The 21,155-nt window shown below is 41.2% G+C and overlaps 1 protein-coding gene across 7 annotated transcripts in view; it reads left to right on the plus strand.

Moving 5' to 3' along the window:
- The first annotated feature begins 411 nt into the window (after positions 1 to 411).
- FBXO22 (F-box protein 22) overlaps positions 412 to 21,155 on the plus strand; it is a 30,667-nt gene continuing 9,923 nt past the window's right edge. For 2 of the 7 annotated variants that reach the window (XM_054667808.2, XM_054667807.2), the window contains exons 1-6: positions 422 to 680; positions 1,067 to 1,205; positions 9,798 to 9,885; positions 10,706 to 10,801; positions 13,831 to 13,995; positions 14,375 to 14,476. In XM_054667808.2, coding sequence (XP_054523783.1) covers positions 541 to 680; positions 1,067 to 1,205; positions 9,798 to 9,885; positions 10,706 to 10,801; positions 13,831 to 13,995; positions 14,375 to 14,476 — 730 coding nt within the window. In that variant the 5' untranslated portion in view covers positions 422 to 540. Of the gene's footprint in view, positions 681 to 1,066; positions 1,206 to 1,286; positions 1,359 to 1,588; positions 1,716 to 2,159; positions 2,240 to 9,797; positions 9,886 to 10,705; positions 10,802 to 13,830; positions 13,996 to 14,374; positions 14,477 to 21,155 lie in introns of those variants that run through there. The other 5 variants (XM_063795263.1, XM_016927242.4, XM_063795262.1 and 2 more) reach the window with 5 other exon arrangements.

The raw sequence follows: 21,155 nt of genomic DNA on the forward strand, positions 1-21,155 counted from the left end.
CAGGCACAGAGGAATTTATTTTCACTGCAGGAGGCCTCCTAGAAAGTTGCCAGGCGCGGTGGCTGATGTCTGTAATACCAGCACCTTGGGAGGCCCAGGCGGGAGTATCGCTTGAGCCCTGGGGTTTCAGACCAGCCTGGAAACCCGTCTCTACAAAAAATACAAAAATTAGCTGGGCGTGGTGGCGGGAGCTTGTAGTTAAAGCTACGAGGGAGGCTGAGGCGGGAGGATCGCTTGAGCCTGGGAGGTAGAAGCTGCAGTGAGCAGAGGCCGCGCCACTCCACTGCCGCCTGGCCACAGCATTAGACCCAATCTCAAAAATGAAGAAAACAGTTCCGAGCGTATTACGGAACGGATGGCTTCAACCTCGGAGTACGGGCTCCAGACCAGGGAACGCACCGGCGTTGCCACGCCCACCTTCCCCGTCCAGCCGGAAGTGGCGCGGACGCCGCTCAGTGCGCGCCGGCCGGGCAACCCTATGCTGGCGTAGTCGGGTTCCTCCGAGCCGCCGTAGGACTGGTTCCGGCGGGCTGGTGAGGAATGGAGCCGGTAGGCTGCTGTGGCGAGTGCCGCGGCTCCTCCGTAGACCCGCGGAGCACCTTCGTGTTGAGTAACCTGGCGGAGGTGGTGGAGCGTGTGCTCACCTTCCTGCCCGCCAAGGCGTTGCTGCGGGTGGCCTGGTGAGGAGAGGAGGCGGAGGCGGGAAGCTTGCCTGGGGACACGCCGTGGGCATGTCCCAGGCTGGCGGGGTGGGGAGAGACCCTTGGGACCCACCAGGGCCGTCCCCGGCTCGCTCCGCCCTACCTGAGGTGACCCCCTACCCGCGAGGTATCTCCCAGCCGTGGTGCCCCGGGGGGACTTCCCTGAGGGGCGAAGTTCCCCTTAAGGTTTTCTCCATATCTGGCTCTCCTTCCGAACTAGCGCCGTGACTGACACCTACCTACCCCGGGGACTTTGGATCCCGCAGGGATCTCCTGCTGCTGCGCCAGCGGGTGGGGGTTTGTGAGCTGTGGGAGAGACGAAAATGAACGTCCGTTCGCAATCCTTTGTGCGTTTGCGTCCTCAGCGTGTGCCGCTTATGGAGGGAGTGTGTGCGCAGAGTATTGCGGACCCATCGGAGCGTAACCTGGATCTCCGCAGGCCTGGCGGAGGCCGGCCACCTGGAGAGGCATTGCTTGGTTCGCGTGGTAGCAGAGGAGCTTGAGGCAAGTAGCAAGGGGTGTCATGCACAGTCATTTGCAGGTTGGTGGTTCAGTCTTTGAGAACTATTTTTTTTTAAATCCCAGTTTTGTTAATTCAAGGAACATCTTCTCGTGCCGTGAAAAGATTTTGTAAACATCAGTTTTAGTGACTACACGGTAAGGATGTGTCATGATTTATTTGACCGTTCATCAAATGTTGGGCCTTTTTTTTTTTTTTTTTTGAGACGTAGTCTTGCTCTGTCTCCCAGGCTGGAGTGCAGTGGCGCGATCTCGGCTCACCGCAAGCTCCGCCTCCCGGGTTCACGCCATTCTCCTGCCTCAGCCTCCCGAGTAGCTGGGACTACAGGCGCCCGCCACCACGCCCGGCTAATTTTTTGTATTTTTAGTAGAGACGGGGTTTCACCGTGTTAGCCAGGATGGTCTCGATCTCCTGACCTCGTGATTCGCCCGCCTCGGCCTCCCAAAGTGCTGGGATTACAGGCGTGAGCCACCGCGCCCGGCATGTTGGCCCTTGTAAGTATCCACATTTTCACTATTAACAACAACGCTGTGCAGAACCTTCCCTTCACCTGCTTCCCTTGAAGCAACTTTTTGTTGTCTGTTTTGCCGGGAAGACAACTGGGTGTGTCTTGCTCAGTGAGCACACCTAGAAAGCCAAGAACCAAAACTTAAAGCCAAATATTTCAACTTCCGATCCTGTACTCTTTTGCTTCTCTGGCCCCCAACTTCAAAAGGGGAGCCAACACCAGGAGAGATGAAGACTCGAACTGTGGAGTCAGAGGGGCTGCAGGGTGTACCATCTCTGGGGAGTGGAAGGGAACCATTTGACAGTAAAGTGCCAACCTGCTGCTCTGTCACTCTATTTACTTTAGTACGGCTTACAGACAGACATAACTACGGTGCAGCCGTCACAATCAGGAAATTATCACTGATACATTTCTACCATTTTATCCTCAGACTCGGTTCAGATTTTGCCAGTTGTCCCAGTAAGGTTCTTCATGGCAAAAAGATCTGTTCCCAATTGCAATTTGCTCTGAGTAAGTCCTGTTTCTTTAATCTCCTTTGATCTGGAACAGTTTCTCAAGCTTTGCTTGATTTTTCCCAATCTTGACACTTAGGAAAATTACAGGCTATTTTGTAGAACATCCATCAATTGTGTCTTTGGCAGGAAATAATCACAGAAGTGATGCTGTGCTTTTTTCACGGCATCCTTTAGGTGGCATGTGATTTCCATTCGTCTTGTTATTGGTGGTATTACCTTTGATTACTCAATTAAGGCGATGCTTGCCAAGTGTCTTCACTAAAATCACTCTTCTACTGTAATGATTGTTTTGTGAAGAGATCATTTGAAACTATGTAAATATCGTGTTTCAATTCATTTATTTATTTATATCTGTACACTCTCGGAGTCTTATTTAATTCAGTGGGATATAATCTGTTACTGTATTTTGGTGCTCAAATTACCCCTCTCACCCCCTAGTTTGGCTAGTAGGAGCTCCTTCAGGCTGGCTTCAGTGTCTTTTTAGAGATGACTCCATTATCTTTTTAGAGATGACTCCATTATCTTTGAGCACTTTTCTTGTTTTCTGGCACAAGATGTTCTAAGCTTGTCTTGGGTTTTACCTGCCTTGGTCCTGGAATTGGCCATTAAGCCCTGGCTCCTTTTGATGGAGTGTGGTATTTAGAAATCAAGGTCTAGACTCTCTAAGTGTACTCCTTGCCATTGAGGGATTTGCTGCTCCAAAGCCCAGTCATTAGAGCCAAGGAATATAAGTATGTATATACATGCATGTGTATGTATATACATTAGTATATACATATACACACATTTACAATTATATTTCTATATGTGGAGGCTCATGAGTTCACACAGGTGCATCCTTTTCGAATCAAACGCAGGATGCTTTCTAGTTTTGTCTCTGCTCATATTTGTACCTCCCTTTTGGGCAAAGGGAAACCTGGTTCTCATCATTCTTAATGTATTTAGATATTACATCAATGCCCCATATGTAACCAATCTTCTGTTTCCCCCTTCCTTGGGTGGTCTTTCTCCTTACCTTGTTTGGGCTCTGGAACTCTCATTCCAGGGAGCTGGCCAGTATCCAAAGGCAGGCTTGTAGAAAACTTTTCTTCTCTGGCACTTTGTCTCAACTCTTCCCATTTTCCCAGAAGTTTATCATTTGGAAAAATTCAAAATGCAAGCAGATTTCCTCAAAAGTGTTCTCTGGAGCATCGTTTATAATAAGGGATACTAAAAACTTAATGTTAATCTAATAAATAAAGCTATTAAATTATAGACTGCAAATGCATTAATGACAAGAGAAAATGTTGATTTTAAAAGTGAAAACAGATTATGCAATTATATATTTAGTATCATCTGAATTATTAAAGACAAAAAAGGGAGAGTAGAAAAGAAAGCCAAAATGTTAGCTTTTTTTTCCATTTACTGTTTTTAAAAAGTTTTCTATGGTTTTTAAAAAGTTTTCAAATTTTTACCACAGCAGGCATGATTTTTCTATAGCTTTAAGAGTTTATACATTGTAATGGCTGTTAATAGCCAGACAGACTTAGGTGTGAACCATAGCTTTGGCATATACCAGCGGTGTGACTTTGAAAAAGCTACTCAACCTCTCTGAGCCTCAGGTGCTATCTCCATAAAATAAAAAGAAAAATAATAATTTTCCTATGCCCTTATAGAGTTGTTGTGAGGATTAAATAATGAAAAGGTAATGCATATAACACATTACTTACAATACCAGGAGCATAAGTTCTCAATAGATGTCTATTAAATATTTTTTTATTAGTATCATTATTAAAGTTCACATAGTTATAGTAATGCCCTTAGAGGAGTTCCTCCATTGTAGTAAACTGCTAGTGAGACAAACATGAAAACTCTATCCAAATCATAGTGCTCTTTATTTGTGTTTTCCAAGTTATCTAGTGGACATAGGTACTTTTATAGCCATAAAGAAAGTTGATTTAACTTTTCTATTAGAAATATTTTAAAGTCCGCCAGGCACGGTGGCTCATGCCTATAATCCCAGCACTTTGGAAAGCCGAGGCAGGCAAATCACTTGAGGTCAGGAGTTAGAGAACAGCCTGGCCAACATGGTGAAACCCCATCTCCACTAAAAAAATATAAATATTTAAAAATATCAAATATATAAATAAAAATATTAAAGTACAAAAGTTGGCTGGGCATGTTAGTGCAAACCTGTAATCGCAGCTACTCGGGTAGCTGAGGTACCAGAATCGCTTGAACCAGGGAGATGGAGTTTGCTTGAGCTGAGATTGCACCACTTCACTCCAGCCTGGGTGATAAAGAGTGAGACTGTGTCTCAAAAAAAAAAAAATTTTTTTTAGGTCCACCAAAAGCTTTATAAAACAGCTTGCCATTTGTAACTTCTTTGAACAGTGGAATGTGGTGTCAGCTGTCTTAACTGTGCTTTGAGAACATTTCATATTGAGGCTGTTATGTCACTACTTCTAGTGTGAATTAGGAAGGAAAATTCAGCAGTTGCTTTTCAGTGGATGCCTCATAAACTCTCAGGACCAGACTTTTAATACTTGTTCAGGAGTAAGAAACCTGAGGCCTAAAAACTTGCTGAGGGTTATTCTGCTGGTTTGTGGCAGAGTTGCCACTAAGACCTAAATCTGTTTTTTGTTTTGTTTGGTTTTTTTTTTTTGAGACAGAGTCTCGCCTGTCGCCCAGGCTGGATTGCAGTGGCCCGATCTTGGCTCAGTGCAACCTCCACCTTCCTAGTTCAAGTGATTGTCCTGCCTCAGCCTCCTGAGTAGTTGGGACTACAGGCGCACGCAGCCATACCCGGTTAATTTTTGTATTTTTAGTAGAGATGGGGTTTCACCATGTTGGCCAGGCTGGTCTCACCCTGGCCTCAGGCAATCCACCCACCGTGGCCTCCCAAAGTGCTGATATTACAGGCGTGAGCCACTGTGCCTTGCCCGTAAATCTCTTTTTCTGTCTCCTTTACTCACTATACCAGGCATCACAGATTCAGATGACTCGAAGGTCAGGCAGGTAGCTGAAGAGGGTCAGGTAGCTCAACAGAGTGGTAGCACCATGGCAGTCTGGAAAGGCTTGCCTCCGTTTAGCCTTAGTTAAGAGGCACGTAGTCTAAGTGTTGCCAAAATGTCCAGTTTTTAAAAAGAATCTGGAAATCCACATTTTATGTAAAAATTCGGTGGAATTTTGAACATTGGCATTCAGTTTACATTTTCTGAAAATGCTGTGTGGACCAAGGAAACTATATCCGTAGGTCTTGGGCAGCCCTGGGCCCCTCAGGCCATCATGCTATCTGTCTCTTTTATTAGTTTATCTATGTAGAATGTATTCTGAAACATCTTGGCATTCCCTCAAATTATAATGGACCAACTTTTTTTTTCCATTTAACTAACAATGAGGCTTTGCTATATCCTAAGTACTTCATTTTATTCTGGTAGTAAAAAATATTTGAAAATAGCTAGCTTGGAAAAATATATCATCCTTTTCATTTAATTCAGCTGCTTTGCCGCTTGTCTTCAATTGGAAAGTTTAGTTGAAAACAGGTGAGTCTGAATAAGCCCAGCTCATAGGGGAGATAGGCGACAAATAAGATTAACTAGGGGTAAGAGATGTTGCATCTGAGGTCCAGAGTACTGAGGGAGTTTAGGAAAAGGTTTTGGAGAGGAGGTGGCACTTAAGGTGTCTCTAGAGGGAAACAGTCTTAAGTTCCACAAGAACAGAGCAATAGAACATATGGGGAAGTCGGTGTGTCTGGATAATATTAATAGTAAGCTAAGGGGCCCTGAAGGAAGCCTTGCTGGCAAGCCTGGAAATGGAGGCTTGGAGTATTTGATTTGATAAGCAGTGAAAAGGGAGTGATACAGCCTGTATACCTTCCCCAGTGCTGAGATTTTTCTGATACTGTGATGCCTGTTCAAATAAAGCAAGTGCATCTTTTGCTGGTACTTGATGTTTTTGTTCTAAGAGCTTCAGTTATCATTGTGAAAATGAACTTTTTGAGGGCTGGAATGAAGAAATTATAGGTGTTTAGTAAATGAACTGAAAATGAAAGAGCATGAGTGAAAAGTAAATGAGAAGTAGATTGACTCAGAATGCCAACATTGACCTGAAAGAAGGTAGGGTACCAGCAGTTTGGATGGGGTGATACTTTTTTTTTTTTTTCTGTGATACATGTGCAGAACATGCAGGTTTGTTACATAGGTATACACGTGCCATGGTGGTTTGCTGCACCCATCAACCCGTCATCTACATTAGGTATTTCTCCTAATGCTATCCCTTCCCTAATCTCCCACTCCCTGACAGGCCCTGGTGTGTGATGTTCCCTTCCCTGTGTCCATGTGTTTTCATTGTTCAACTCCCACTTATGAATGAGAACATGCGGCATTTGGTTTTCTGTTCCTGTGTTAGTTTGCTGAAAATGATGGTTTCCAGCTTCATCCATGTCCCTGCAAAGGACATGAGTGCATCCTTTTTTATGGCTGCATAGTGTTCCATGGTGTATCTGTGCCACATTTTCTTCATCCAGTCTATCACTGATGGGCATTTGAGTTGGTTTCAAGTCTTTGCTATTGTGAATAGTGCTGCAGTAAACATGCATATGCATGTGTCTTTATAGTAGAATGATTTATAATCCTTTGGGTATATACCCAGTAATGGGATTGCTGGGCCAAATGGTATTTCTCTTTCTAGATCCTTGAGGAATCACCACACTGTCTTCCACAATGGTTGAACTAATTTGCACTCCTACAAACAGTGTGAAAGTGTTCCTGTTTCTCCACATCCTCTCCAGCATCTGTTGTTTCCTGACCTTTTAATGATCGCCACTCTAACTGGCATGAGATGGTATCTCATTTTGGTTTTGATTTGCATTTCTCTAATGACTAGTGATGATGAGCTTCTTTTCGTATGTTTTTTGGCCACATAAATGTCTTCTTTTGAGAAGTGTCTGTTCATATCCCTCGCCCACTTTTTGATGGGGTTGTTTTTTTCTTCAAATTTATTTAAGTTCCTTGTAGATTCTGGATATTAGCCCTTTGTCAGATGGATAGGTTGCAAAAATTTTCTCCCATTCGGTAGGTTGCCTGTTCACTCTGATGATAGTTTCTTTTGCTGTGTAGAAGCTCTTTAGTTTAATTAGCTCCTATTTGTCAGTTTTGGCTTTTGTTGCCATTGCTTTTGGTGTTTTAGTCATGAAGTCTTTGCCCATGCCTATGTCCTGAATGGTATTGCCTAGATGTTCTTCTAGTGTTTTTATGGTTTTAGGTCTTACATTTAAGTCTTTAATCCATCTTGAGTTAATTTTTGTATAAGGTGTAAGGAAGGGGTCCAGTTTTAGTTTTCTGCATATGGCTAGCCAGTTTTCTGAACACTATTTATTAAATAGTGAATCATATTCCCATTGCTTGTTTTTGTCAGAGTTGTCAAAGATCAGATCGTTGTAGATGTGTGGTGTTATTTCTGAGCCCTCTGTTCTGTTCCATTGGTCTGTATATCTGTTTTGGTACCAGTACCATGCTGTTTTGGTTACTGTAGCCTTGTAGTATAGTTTGAAGTCAGGTAGCATGATGCCTCCAGCTTTTTTCTTTTTGGTTAGGATTGTCCTGGCTATACAGGCTCTTTATTGGTTCCATATGAAATTTAAAGTAGTTTTTTCTCATTCTGTGAAGAAAGTCAGTGGTAGCTTGATGGGGATAGCATTGAATCTCTAAATTACTTTGGGCAGTATGGGCATTTTCACGATATTGATTCTTCCTATCCATGAGCATGGAATGTTTTTCCATTTGTTTGTGTCCTCTCTTATTTCCTTGAGCAGTGGTTTGTAGTACTCCTTGAAGAGGTCCTTCACATCCCTTGTAAGTTGTATTCTTAGGTATTTTATTCTCTTAGTAGCAATTGTGAATGGGAGTTCACTCATGATTTGGCTTTCTGTTTGTCTGTTATTGGTGTTTAGAAATGCTTGTGATTTCTGCACATTGATTTTGTATCCTGAGACTTTGCTGAAGTTGCTTATCAGCTTAAGGAGATTTTGGGCTGAGATGACTGGGTTTTCTAAATATACAATCATGTCATCTGCAAACAGAGACAATTTGAATTCCTCTCTTCCTATTTGAATACACTTTATTCTTTCTCTTGCTTGATTGGCCTGGCCAGAACCTCCAATACTATGTTGAATAGGAATGGTGAGAGAGGGCATCTTTGTCTTGTGCCAGTTTTCAAAGAGAATGCTTCCAGCTTTTGCCCATCTAGTATGATACTGGCTGTGGGTTTGTCATAAATAGCTCTTATTATTTTGAGATACGTTCCATCAATACCTAGTTTATTGAGAGTTTTTAGCATGAAGGGGTGTTGAATTTTATCAAAGGCCTTTTCTGCATCTATTGAGATACTCGTGGTTTTTGTCATCGGTTCTGTTTATATGATGTATATGTTTATATGACGTGTATTGATTTGCATATGTTGAACCAGCCTTGCATCCCAGGGGTGAAGCCGACTTGATTGTGGTAGATAAGCTTTTTGATGTGCTGCTGGATTTGGTCTGCCAGTATTTTATTGAGGATGTTCATATCGATATTCATCAGGGATATTGGCCTGAAATTTTCTTTTTTTATTGTGTCTCTGCCAGGTTTTGGTATCAGAATGATGCTGGCCTCATAAAATGAGTTAGGGACGAGTCCCTCTTTTTCTATTGTTTGGAATAGTTTCAGAAGGAATGGTATTAGTTCCTCTTTGTACCTTTGGTAGAATTTGGCTGTGAATTCGTCTGGTCCTGGGCTTTTTTTGGTTGGTAGGCTATTAATTACTGCCTCAATTTCAGAACTTGTTATTGGTCTATTCAGGGATTTGACTTCTTCCTGGTTTAGTGTTGGAAGGGGGTATGTGTCCAGGAATTTATCCATTTCTTCTAGATTTTCTAGTTTATTTGCATAGAGGTGTTTATGGTATTCTCTGATGGTAGTCTGTATTTCTGTGGGATCAGTGGTGATATCCCTTTTATCATTTTTATTGTGTGTGTTTGATTCTTTCCTCTTTTCTTTTTTGTTAGTCTGGCTAGCAGTCTATTTTGTTAATCTTTTCAAAAAACCAGCTCCTGGATTCATTGAGTTTTTGAAGGATTTTTCTTGTCTCTATCTCCTTCAGTTCTGGTCTGATCTTAGTTATTTCTTGCCTTCTGCTAGCTTTTGAATTTGTTTGCTCTTGCTTCTCTAATTCTTTTAATTGTGATGTTAGGGTGTCAATTTTAGATCTTTCCTGCTTTCTCCTGTGTGCATTTAGTGCTATAAATTTCCCTCTAAACACTGCTTTAGCTGTGTCCCAGAGATTCTGGTACGTTGTGTCCTTGTTCTCATTGGTTTCAAAGAACCTCTTTATTTCTGCCTTTATTTTGTTATTTGCCCAGTAGTCATTCAGGAGCAGGTTGTTCAGTTTCCATGTAGTTGTGCGGTTTTGAGTGAGTTTCTTAATCCTGAGTTCTAATTTGATTGCACTGTGGACTGGGTGATACTTTAAGGGACTATGCAGAAGCACTGATGGATTCATGGGATCCAATTCCAATTTTTTTTTTTTCTTTGCAGAATGTTCGCATCTTACCACATACAGTTCTTTACATGGCTGATTCAGAAACTTTCATTAGTCTGGAAGAGTGTCGTGGCCATAAGAGAGGTAAATATCAAAAGAAAAGCTTTTGCTTCTGTTTTTTTATCATGTGCCTTCCATTTGGAGTTCAATATTATACTTGTCCTGAGAGTTAACTGACTTTCTGAGGCTCTGGGACTGCCACCTGTAGTATGCATCAATATATCTATCTTTGAACCTTGAGGAACCCTTTCTGCTTCAGATTGATTTCTAAACCTTGTAGTGCAATTGAAACAAATTCGTTAGAAAGGTGTTGTTCTCAATTTGAGATGCTTTAATTCTCCAGGCACTTTTTATTATTAAAACAGGTTGTATGACTTGGCTATTCAGGCCTTTTACTGTATTGGAACATGAGGTCCCATTTACTAAAGTTATGTAGAGAAATGGTGCATTTTTGGCTTGCTGAGGGAAAAGGCAGAATGGGTATCCAAGATGCGCACACTCAGGTCCCAAGTTAGACTTAGATAATGGATTCTCATTGTCTAATTTGATCCAGGTGACTGTTGATGCAAATAGTAGTTATACTGCAATATCAGCTGAACAGAAAGGTACAATAGCAAGTCTAAAATTCAGCTGTTACTGCTAAATTTGACATCACTGGGGCAAAAGCAATATATGAACAGAGGGGAAAGGCAGACTAGTGGTGCAAAAGATCAGATTTATAATTTAAAAGCCAGGACCAAAACAGGTAAAGTGTTTGTTTTAATCAATGCTTTTAGACCTTTATTTAGAGCATTCTCGTGTTAAATGACTTAAATATTTCCAGTATTTGCTTTTTTACTTTTTCATTCTCAGATTTGACTTTAAATGGATGATATTTAATCATTTTGCTACTGTATTTTTACAGCAAGGAAAAGAACTAGTATGGAAACAGCACTTGCCCTTGAGAAGCTATTCCCCAAACAATGCCAAGTCCTTGGGATTGTGACCCCAGGAATTGTAGGTGAGATAAATTAGCAACTCGATGATTTCTTCCTTGCATTAATGTGGGGTCCTTTGGATTGGTGAGTTATTTTTAGCTTAGAACCACATTTCTATTTCTGTCCATCTAAAATACAATAAAGTCAGTCATATTTACCATGGCATTATATTTGCCTTATATTAATGTTTAAGTTATTATACTTCTCATCTCAAGGTTACCTGTATAATGCATATCCAGTAGTCATTCATAAGAGGGGAATGATCTCATTCTGCCTTCCTCCAAATTAGGAAGTATCTGTGGGCATTTTCAGAGTTTTGTCAGTTCAAGCAGTATTGTGTTTGGTGGGTAGGGGTGAGATGGGGCTGGGATTAGGAGCAAAGCTGGGCCTTATTAGGAGACTTCTGTTTCTCTGCTTTGGTACCACTCTTCAACGTTTACAGCATGAGGTTGTGCCCCTTTCCATGCTTGATTGCTGCTGGTGAATTTTTGCTGGTTTTTATTATTTTTGATTCTTTTCTGTAGTTAATTGGGGGAGGAGAGATTCTGTTGAGGCAGTAATGGTGCAATGGTTAGATACCTGGATTCGAATGCCGGCTGTACCGCTTAGTATCTATATGACTTTGAGCAAGTTACCTAACTTCATGGGGCTTCACTGTCCTCGTCAAGGAAGTGGGGATGATGACAGTAGTACCTTCCTTGGAGGGTTGTGAGAATTAAATGAGTTAACACTTGTAAAGCATTTACAATAGAGATACACAAAGCAGTAAGTAAATGTTAGCTGTCATTTATGTATTGTTTTTGAGATGGAGTTTCACTCTTGTCGCCAAGGTTGGAGTGCAATGGCGTGATCTCCACTCACTGCGACTTCTGCCTCCTGGATTCAAGCAATTCTCCTGCCTCAGCCTCCCAAGTAGCTGGGATCACAGGCACCCGCCACCACCACACCTGGCTAATTTTTGTATTTTTAGTAGAAACCGGGTTTCACCATGTTGGCCAGGCTGGTCTCAAATTCCTGACCTCAGGTGATCCACCGCCTCAGCCTCCCAAAGTGCTGGGATTACAGGCATGAGCCACTGCACCTGGCTGCTGTTATGTTTTTTTGTTCCAACTCAGTAGTACTCTACTGAGAATTGTCATTTTTAATCTTCACTGAAAGATTTTTGATCTGAATTTGAGTCTTATACAGTGAGGTAAAAAGAATTTCACATGTTTACAAATGAATATTATTTGTTCAGTTGCTCTAGCTTTGGTTTCTAAAGGGCCTAACATTTTTTTAAAAAAAAGAGTTTATTTCTTTTTGGCCTGGCGTGGTGGCTGACACCTGTAATCCCAGCACTTTAGGAGGCCGCGGCAGGCGGATCACTTGAAGTCAGGAGTTGGAGACCAGCCTGGCCAACATGGCAAAACCCCATTTCTACTAAAAAATGTAAAAATTGGCCAGGCGCAGTGGCTCACGTCTGTGGTCCCAGCACTTTGGGAGGCCGAGGTGGGTGGATCATGAGGTCAGGAGTTCAAGAGCAGCCTGGCCGACGTGGTGAAACCCCATCTGTACTAAAAATACAAAAATTAGCCAGGCATGATGGCGGGCACCTGTAATCCCAGCTGCTCAGGAGGCTAAGGCAGGAGAGAATTGCTTGAGCCTGGGAGGCAGAGGTTGCAGTGAGCCGAGATCACGCCATTGCACTCCATCCTGGATGATAGAGCAAGACTCTGTCTCAAAAAAAAAAAAAAAAAAGCTAAAATTAGCTGGGCATGGTGGCTCATGCCTGTAATTCCAGCTACTCGGGAGGCTGAGGCAGGAGAATTGCTGGAAACCGGGAGGCAGAGGTTGCACCACTTCGCTCCAGCCTGGGTGACAGTAAGACTCTGTCTCCAAAAAAAAAAAAAAAAAAAAAAAAAAAAAGTTTATTTCTTTTTTTATACTAGTAATAGTTATTTTTAGAAAAAAAAATTTAGAAGATTCAGATAAGCAAAAGCACCTTTAAGCACCACAGAGTTAACCACTCTTACGATGTTAACCTCTATTTATATATGTATGTAAATGTAAAAAACCAGAATACAATTTTCTGTAGACTTGTAACCTACTGTGTTAGTCTACTAGGGCTACCATAACAAAATACCACAGACTGGGTGACTTAAACAATGGAAGCTTATTTTCTCACAGTTTGGGAGGCTAGAAGTCCAAGATCGGGGATGGTCTCTCTGAAGCTTACTTACAGCTGCTCTCTCACTGTGTTCTCATGTGGCCTTTTCTTCATACATAAGCATGCCTGGTGTCTCTTCCTCCTCTTCTCAGGACACTAGTCCTGTTGGATTAGGGTCCTACCCTTGTGACCTCATTTAATCTTAACTATCTCTTTAAAGGCCTTATCTCCAAATATAGTCACATGGGGGGTTAGGGCTTAAACATGAATTTGGGGTAGGCAGTAGGGAGGGAATGACACAGTTCAATCTGTAATATCTACCTGTAAAATTCAGAGCATATTACAAACCTATTTCCATGTCTATAAATATATATTTGTCATCATTTTAATGGCTATATTCTATGATACCAATGTAACTTTTAATCTGAATACCAGTGTGGGACATTCAGGTTTTTTCTTTTTATTTTCTATTTGAAATTATGTGATAAAATACTTGGGTATATATATACTTTATATAATTGTCAAATATTTTTAGGGTAAACTTTTAAAAATTGGAATTGCTGTGAAAGTGTATTTACTACCCCCCCAACTTTTTAATTTGAAAAATATAGAGAAGTTGAAAGAATAATAGAATAGCATGATAAATACCCATATACCCTTTATCTAGTTTAGCAGTTGAAAAAATTTCGCAACATTTATTTTTTCTCACTTTGCTTATAAAAAATTTCTTTCTGAACCATTTGAAAGTTAAATGGCAAACATCATGACACTACACCCTAAAACTGTCAAAGCTGAAAAACTTTTACTCAGATAGTGGCTTGTTAGCTTGATGATTATCTTAGTGACCTAAACTGTTATCTAGTTTTTACTGACTCTATTGGTGAAACTGTTTAACTTTTTCTCTAGTGACTCCAATGGGATCAGGTAGCAATCGACCTCAGGAAATAGAAATTGGAGAATCTGGTTTTGCTTTATTATTCCCTCAAATTGAAGGAATAAAAATACAACCCTTTCATTTTATTAAGGATCCAAAGAATTTAACATTAGAAAGACATCAACTCACTGAAGTAGGTAAGTTACTTTTATTTATCATTAACTGCTCATTTTATTGATTAATTTTGTTTTCTTTTTTAATTCTGGCTAGTTGGTGGATATTAGGTTCCTTTGGGAGAATCTGAATTAAGTACACCTGTCACTGGAGATGTGGCTAATTCAAACAGGTGATTCACAGAGGCCAGTGTGATACATGTTTGGTAGAATTGATTTACTTTTTAAATTATTTTACTTGCATTAAAGCCCAAGAGAACCAGAGATGAAAATTTTTTCATAAATACTCTGTTGATGATAAACTTGTTTGTATTTAATTCTGAATTTTAAGGAATTCTTGCTCTAATAGTTTATTTCATTTTGCTCTATTTTTGTTTTGTTAACCTTTTTTTTTTTATTCTAGTAACAAGCATTTTAGAAGTTTTTAGAAGACGCGGGTTAGTTCTTTGTGAACTAATTAGAAAGATGGGAACAAGTAAAGTGACCCTGATGAGTCTTAGGAAAGGTATGAGTTAAGGCAAGTCTATCAAGCAAGGGGTATGCTGGGAAACATCCTGCAGGTAGTGTGGATGGAGCCCTGAAGTGAATTTGAAGAGGTAAAGGGTTGGCTTAATGTCTAAGCTTGGATAGGAAAGCTTAACTTAATATAGTAAACAACAAACGAATTACTCAAGGAAAGCAGCGTTTAGCCTTTTATCTACATCTGCAGATGGACTGATTGAATTCACTTCATTCATTAAAAATCACTGTTGGCATAAAAACTATTCAGTGGTAACACCTCATTTTTGCATAGATCAGCCAGCCTGTAGAGATAAACCTCTGTTATTTGAAATGGGACTTAAACCAGCAGGAGTAAAAAATTGTGTAGCAGCAAAGGTAAAATTTGTTTTACTGATGAGGAAAAAAAGGGGGTATACACATTGAGACTAGTTTTTACAACTATCCCTGACAATGTGGAAAAAAAAAAACTTGCAAGTTATTGGTGGATGGGAGGGGAAGCACAGAACAAGAGGCATTAGCAGCAAAGACTCAGCCGGGAACCTCTTAATAATGTGGAAGAGGGTGGTCAGGTCAAAGTAGATGGTGGAAAGTCTCAACAGCCAGCTCTGGTGTGACACAGGGTAGTGTAGCTATTAAGAATGCTGACTTAGAAATGAAATCAGTATGTTGAAGAGATATCTGCACTCCCATGTTTATTGCAGCACTGTTCACAATAGCTAGGATATGGAATTAACCTAAGTGTCCATTAGCTGATGGTGGATAAAGAAAATGTGGTATATATACATAATGAAATACTCTTCAGCCATAAAGGACATCCTGTCATTTGCACCAGCATGGATGAACCTGGAGGATGTTAAGTGAAATAAGCCAGGCCCAGAAAGACAAATAGTGCATGATCTCACTCATGTGTGGAATCTAAAAATGTTGCTCTCATAGAAATATAGAGTTGAATGGCAGGCACCAGGATCTGGGGTGGTTGGGAGGGGCTTTGGGGAGATGATGGTCAAAAGATACAAAATTCGTTTTGGAGGAATAAGTTCTTGAGGTCTGTTGTACAACATGGAGACTATAGTCAGTGACCATATATTCTTTTTTTTGTTTGTTTTGGAGACAGAGTCTCACTTTGTTGCCCAGGCTGGAGTGCGGTGGCATGATCTCAGCTCACTGCAACTTCTACTTCCTGGGTTCAAGGGTTCAAGTGATTGTCATGCCTCAGACTCCCGAGTAGCTGGGACTACATGCTGTGTGCACCACCATGCCTGGCTAATTTTTTTTGTCTTTTTATTAGAGATGGGGTTTTACCATGTTAGCCAGGGTGGTCTCAAACTCCTGGCCTCAAGTGATCCACCTGCCTCGGCCTCCCAAAGTGCTGGGATTACAGGTGTGAGCCATCGTGCCTGGCCCATATACTATATTCTTGAAGAATGCTAAGAGAGTGACTGTTAAGTGTTCTTACTACAAAAATGGTAACTGTTAGATAATGCATATATGAATTAGACTTAGCCCTTCCACAATGTATATATACCTCAAAACATGTTATACATTGATAAATACATACAATTTTATCTGTCAGTTAAAAAATAAATAGAAGGTAGTCAACCTTAAAAGATTGCAGGCTTGTAGCTACTCTAGTTCTGCTACTTTCTGGCTCTCCAGTTAGGGCAAGTTTTTCAATTTTTCTAAACCTCCATTTTCCTCATCTATAAAGTGGAAATAACTAACATTGAATTCACGGAATTGTGAAGATTAAATGAAATGACTTTCATAAAATGCTTAGCAACAGTAGATTGTAGCTAGATGCTAGTGTTGGCCTCCACCCTAGGCAGGCTTTACTATGTGTCACATGGGCCCTTCATCTGCGGTGTGGCCTTGTAGTTTGTGGGGGGAATAGTAGGGTTCTAAGTGTCCTTAGCTCATTCAGAAGCCACATGCCAGAGGAGCATACATGTGTCTGGGCTTGAACTGACAATTAACGATGGCCAATGTTTATGGAGGTACTGTATGCCAGATACTGTGCTGCGCAGCACTTCTAATCTTCACCACAGCTTTGCCAGACAGAATTCTTTATGGAATATTTTTGATGAGGAAACTGAACTTTAATGGCAGTAGAGAGTTAAGGCTCTTAGGGTATGTAAATAGCAGAGTTAGCAGAAATGTTAAAGCTATTCTAAATTAAGGATGCCAAACTTCCTTTGGGAAAAGGTCAGATAGTGCCTTTAAAACTGACCCATTGTTAAGTGTAAAGGCAAAATGAATTTTAGGAGCAAATGTGACTATGTGCTGAGCTTATGTGATTTTGTAGTAACATAATGAGACTTGATATTGGTAGGCTAGCTGGAGCTAACAAAGTTCAGCAAACTAGGTCTTTTTCAGAGTTGGTCAGGTGGTTAGCAAATAGTAGGTCTGAAACTCAAAGGAATGACTGTGGTCAGACATGTTGGTTTGAGAACCATTTGTGTGTTGCCTGGCAGTCTGCCTGTAAAAGCATCAAGTGTCATTGAAGGCCTTGGAGTAAGCCAGTCCAGGGCAACATAGCCCAGATTCTGGGAAGATTTATGGCAGCAAATTTAGTACAAGGAAGGAAGAAGATGATCAATGTGTTGATGTTGACGAGATGACTATCTATATTCAATTGGCTCATAACGTAGAACTCCTACATTAATTTTATTCAGGCTGGTATGGTGGCTCATGCCTGTAATTTCAGTACTTTGGGAAGCTGAGGTGGGAGGATCGCTTGAGCCCAGGAGTTCGAGACCAGCCTGGACAATATAGTGAGACCTCACCTCTACAAAAAAACTAAAAAACTAGCCAAGCATGGTGGCACGCACCTGTAGTCCCAGCTACTTAGGAGGCTGAGGTGGGAGGATTGCTTGAGCCCAAGAGGCGGAGGTTGCCATGAGCTGAAGTCACGCCACTCTACTGCAGCCTGGGTGACAGAGTGAGACCCTGTCTCAAAAATAAATAAATAAATAAAAATTTATTCAGCATGTTAAAGGTGTCATAACTGGATGTAGATTCTGTCTCAGTGACATTCCCGAAAAGGTATGAAGAATACATATACAGTCATGTGTTGCTTAATGACGCGGATGAGTTCTGAGAAATGCATCTTTAGGCAATGTTGTTGTTGTGCGAATGTCATAGTACTTACACAGACCTAGATGTTACAGCCTACTATATGTGTAGGCTATACAGTGTAGCCTATTGCCCCTAGACTACAAACATGGACAGCATGTTACTGTACTGAATACTGTAGGCAGTTGTAACACAATGGTAAGTATTGGTGTGTCTGAACATATCTAAACATTAAAAAGGTACAGTAAAAACATGGTATGAAAGACAGTATACCTCTATAGGGCACTTAACATGAATGGGACTTGCAAGACTAGAAGTTGGTGTGGGGTGAGTCAGTGAGTGGTGAGTGAATGTGAAGGCCTAGCCCTGTATACTACTATATAGTTTATAAACACTGTATGCTTAGGCTACATTAAATTAATTGAAACATTTTTGTTTGGCCGGGCACAGTGGCTCATGCCTGTAATCCCAGCAGTTTGGGAGGTCCGAGGTAGGTGGATCCCTTGCGGTCAGGAATTTGAGACCAGCCTGGTCAACATGGTGAAACCCCATCTCTACTAAAAATACAAAAATTAGCTGGGCATAGTGGTGTGCGCCTGTAGTCCCAGCTACTGTAGGCTGAGGCAGGAGAATCGCTTAAACCTGGGAGGCAGAGGTTGTAGTAAGCCAAGATTACACCACTGCACTCCAGCCTGGGCGACAGCGAGACTCTATCTCAAAAAAATAAAATAAAATAAAATAAAATAGTTCTTTAATAATAAATTAACTTTAGCTAGACAAAAAAAATTTCCATTTATATCCTTATTCTGTAAGCTTTCCTCCACCTTTAATTTTTTTTTTTAACTTTTTAAGCTTTTTGTTAAAAACTAAAACACAGTCACACACATTAGCCTAGGCCTATACAGAGTCAAGATAATATCACTGTCTTCCACCTCCACATCTCGTCCCACTGGAAGGTCTTCAGGGCAGTAATACATGTGGAGCTGTCATTTCCTATGACAACAGTGCCTCCTTCTGGAATACCTCCTGAAGGACCTGCCTGAGGCTGTTTTACAGTTAACTTTTTTTTTTTTGAATAAGTAGGAGGGGTAACCTCTAAAATTACAATTAAAAGTATAGGATAGTAAATCATAAGCCAGTAACATAGTCATTCATTGTCATTGTCAAGTATGCATTGTACATGACTGTATGTGCTATACTTTTATACGACTGGCACTGCAATAGGCTTGTTTACAACAGCATCACCACAGACATTTGAGTAATGCGTTGTGCTACACATTAGGCAGTAGGAATTTTGTAGCTCTGTTAATCTTCTGGCACCACTGTTGCATATGCTTACTGTGCATGTCACCACGCCTGGCTGTCCTTGACCAAAGTGTTATGTGGTGCTTGACTGCATAATCATAACCCAAGTGAGTATGTGAGGTGTTCTATGAGAGCAGAATGGGTAGATTGCTGTAGGGGTTCTGCCAGTGGGAGGGATCAAGGAGGCTTCCAGAAGCAGGTGGTATTTAAGCCCTTGAAGGATGGGAAGCATATGAGAGATATGGATGAGTAATATCACTGGCTGAAGGAACACAGAAACACAGGCACAGAGCCAGGAAATCCCAGAGCATGTTGGAGAAATAGTAATCATTTTGCAAGCAAAGGTTATGTGCAGGGAAGTCATGGGAACAAAGGGTGGGGCGCATTCAGGCCAGGCTAAAGAGTCTGGGCTTAGCTCCTGTACACAGTAAATGGTAGCTGTTACTCAGATGTCATCGAGCAGAGGTGAATGTGGCCCTCCTGTGTGGGGAGACACTGGAAGCGGGAGACCACTTTAGAGTCCAGGCAAGAAATAACACTAGGGCATGAGGACTAGGGAATGAATTGGAGGAAATGAACAAATGATTAGATGTGAAAGAGAAGGGAAGCCTCAGTAATTACTTTTGAGTTTTGATCCTAGGAGACAGGGGTGATGGTGGTGCAGAGACCAGAAATAGGAACACTGGGACAGGAGGAGCGGGATTGGGAGAAGAAATTGGGAAAAATCAAACCCCATTAGAGAGGCTTGTTTTGGCTGTTGATTCAGTGCTGCTGCTAAAGGTCATATGGCCAAACCTTTTGTGTGCTGCCTTTTTTGTCCAGAGAGGTGACATAACTGTTTCCTGGGCAGTACTCTGTCCTCTGTCCACCTGAGCATCCTGGGAATCTTTGATGAGGCCCTGATATGTGGCACTGGTTGAAGCTAGGACCCTAGTTTTGTCAGTTTATAAGAGCCAAAATCTTGAGCAGCAGAAACCCTTTTGTGATAAAATTGCTATATTTGTTAGATCATATTTGCATTATAGTGCCAAGTATAGGAATGAGAAAACTGGAAGGAAAAACAACCCCAGAATTATTGTGCTCTGTGAAGCTTTCTTATAGGTGTCCTTTCCTGAGCTGCTTGATGTCAGCAGTTTTGGCTTATTCCAAGGCATCATTTTCTTCTGGAAATTGAAGCTTTGCCCAGCTTAAAATGGCCATCTTCATTCTTTCACTTGCTATCTTGTGTCCTAATTTTAGGTAGAGTTGGCCTTCCATATCCATGGGTTCTGCATTCATGGATTCAGCTAACCACAGATCAAAAATATTTGAGGGAAGTGCAGCAAGAAGCCAGGTTTCTAAACACAGGAGTGGCATAATTTGATAATCTTTTCAAAATACCACTCTTGCTATGATGTGGTGATCATTTTGGAGTACAAGAGTGGATGCAGGATTAGCTTGATTTAGCCATTCAGTAGTGTAAATATATTTCAAAACACCATGTTGAACATGATAAATATATGCCTTTTAAATTTTTCAGTTAAAATAATTTTTTTTAAAAAGTAGATGCTTGAGACACAGACTGTTGTAGTGGTTAAGGAAAGAGGAGATGGCAGCTTGGAGCAGGGCAGTGGTGAGTGGAGTTGAAGAGAAGTGAATGGATTCAAGATGAAGTTTGGGGCTGAATGGACAGGATGTGGTGACTGATGAGATGTTGGGTGTTGAGAATGAGGGAGGTGACAGCGATGTCATGCGGGTGTGTGGCTAGTGCAGCTGTATAGTACCATTGACTAAGGTGAAGAAGACTTGAAGGTGCGGGTTGGAGGATCAGATTATCAGTTCTGTTTTGGACATGTTTGGAATTTGAGATGGAGATATTGATTATAGACAATTGGATATGTTGGCCTGGAGCTCTAGAGAATGGTCTAGAGGAAAGATATTAATTTGGGAATCATCAGGTAATTAATGGTGATTGAAGCAAAAGGGACTGGCTTCAGTGATTTGAGGAGGAGGGCCGGGGAGGAGGCTCCGTAGTGCATGTTGATTGTCCAGGGTTGGTACTGCTGTAATATTATTTTGACATCCCTCCCTTCTGCTAATGCAAAGGCTTTATTGAGACTACTCAGTAAGGATCTCCTTGAGCCATTTCTTAGCTTTTGTTTTAAACACTTCATTTGTATAGTCTTCCATGGGATGTCAACATAAAAATAAAGCAGGTAAAAGCAGAGCCTCTAGGTTGAAGGGTGAAGGGAGCATGTTAGGCCTTGAACTGAGGTTGCTTATTCTCCACCTACACTGGAGGCATCTTTGGAACGCTTTGCCCACCA

The sequence above is a fragment of the Pan troglodytes genome, chromosome 16, assembly GCF_028858775.2.
Source record: "Pan troglodytes isolate AG18354 chromosome 16, NHGRI_mPanTro3-v2.0_pri, whole genome shotgun sequence".
Lineage (NCBI taxonomy): Eukaryota > Metazoa > Chordata > Mammalia > Primates > Hominidae > Pan > Pan troglodytes.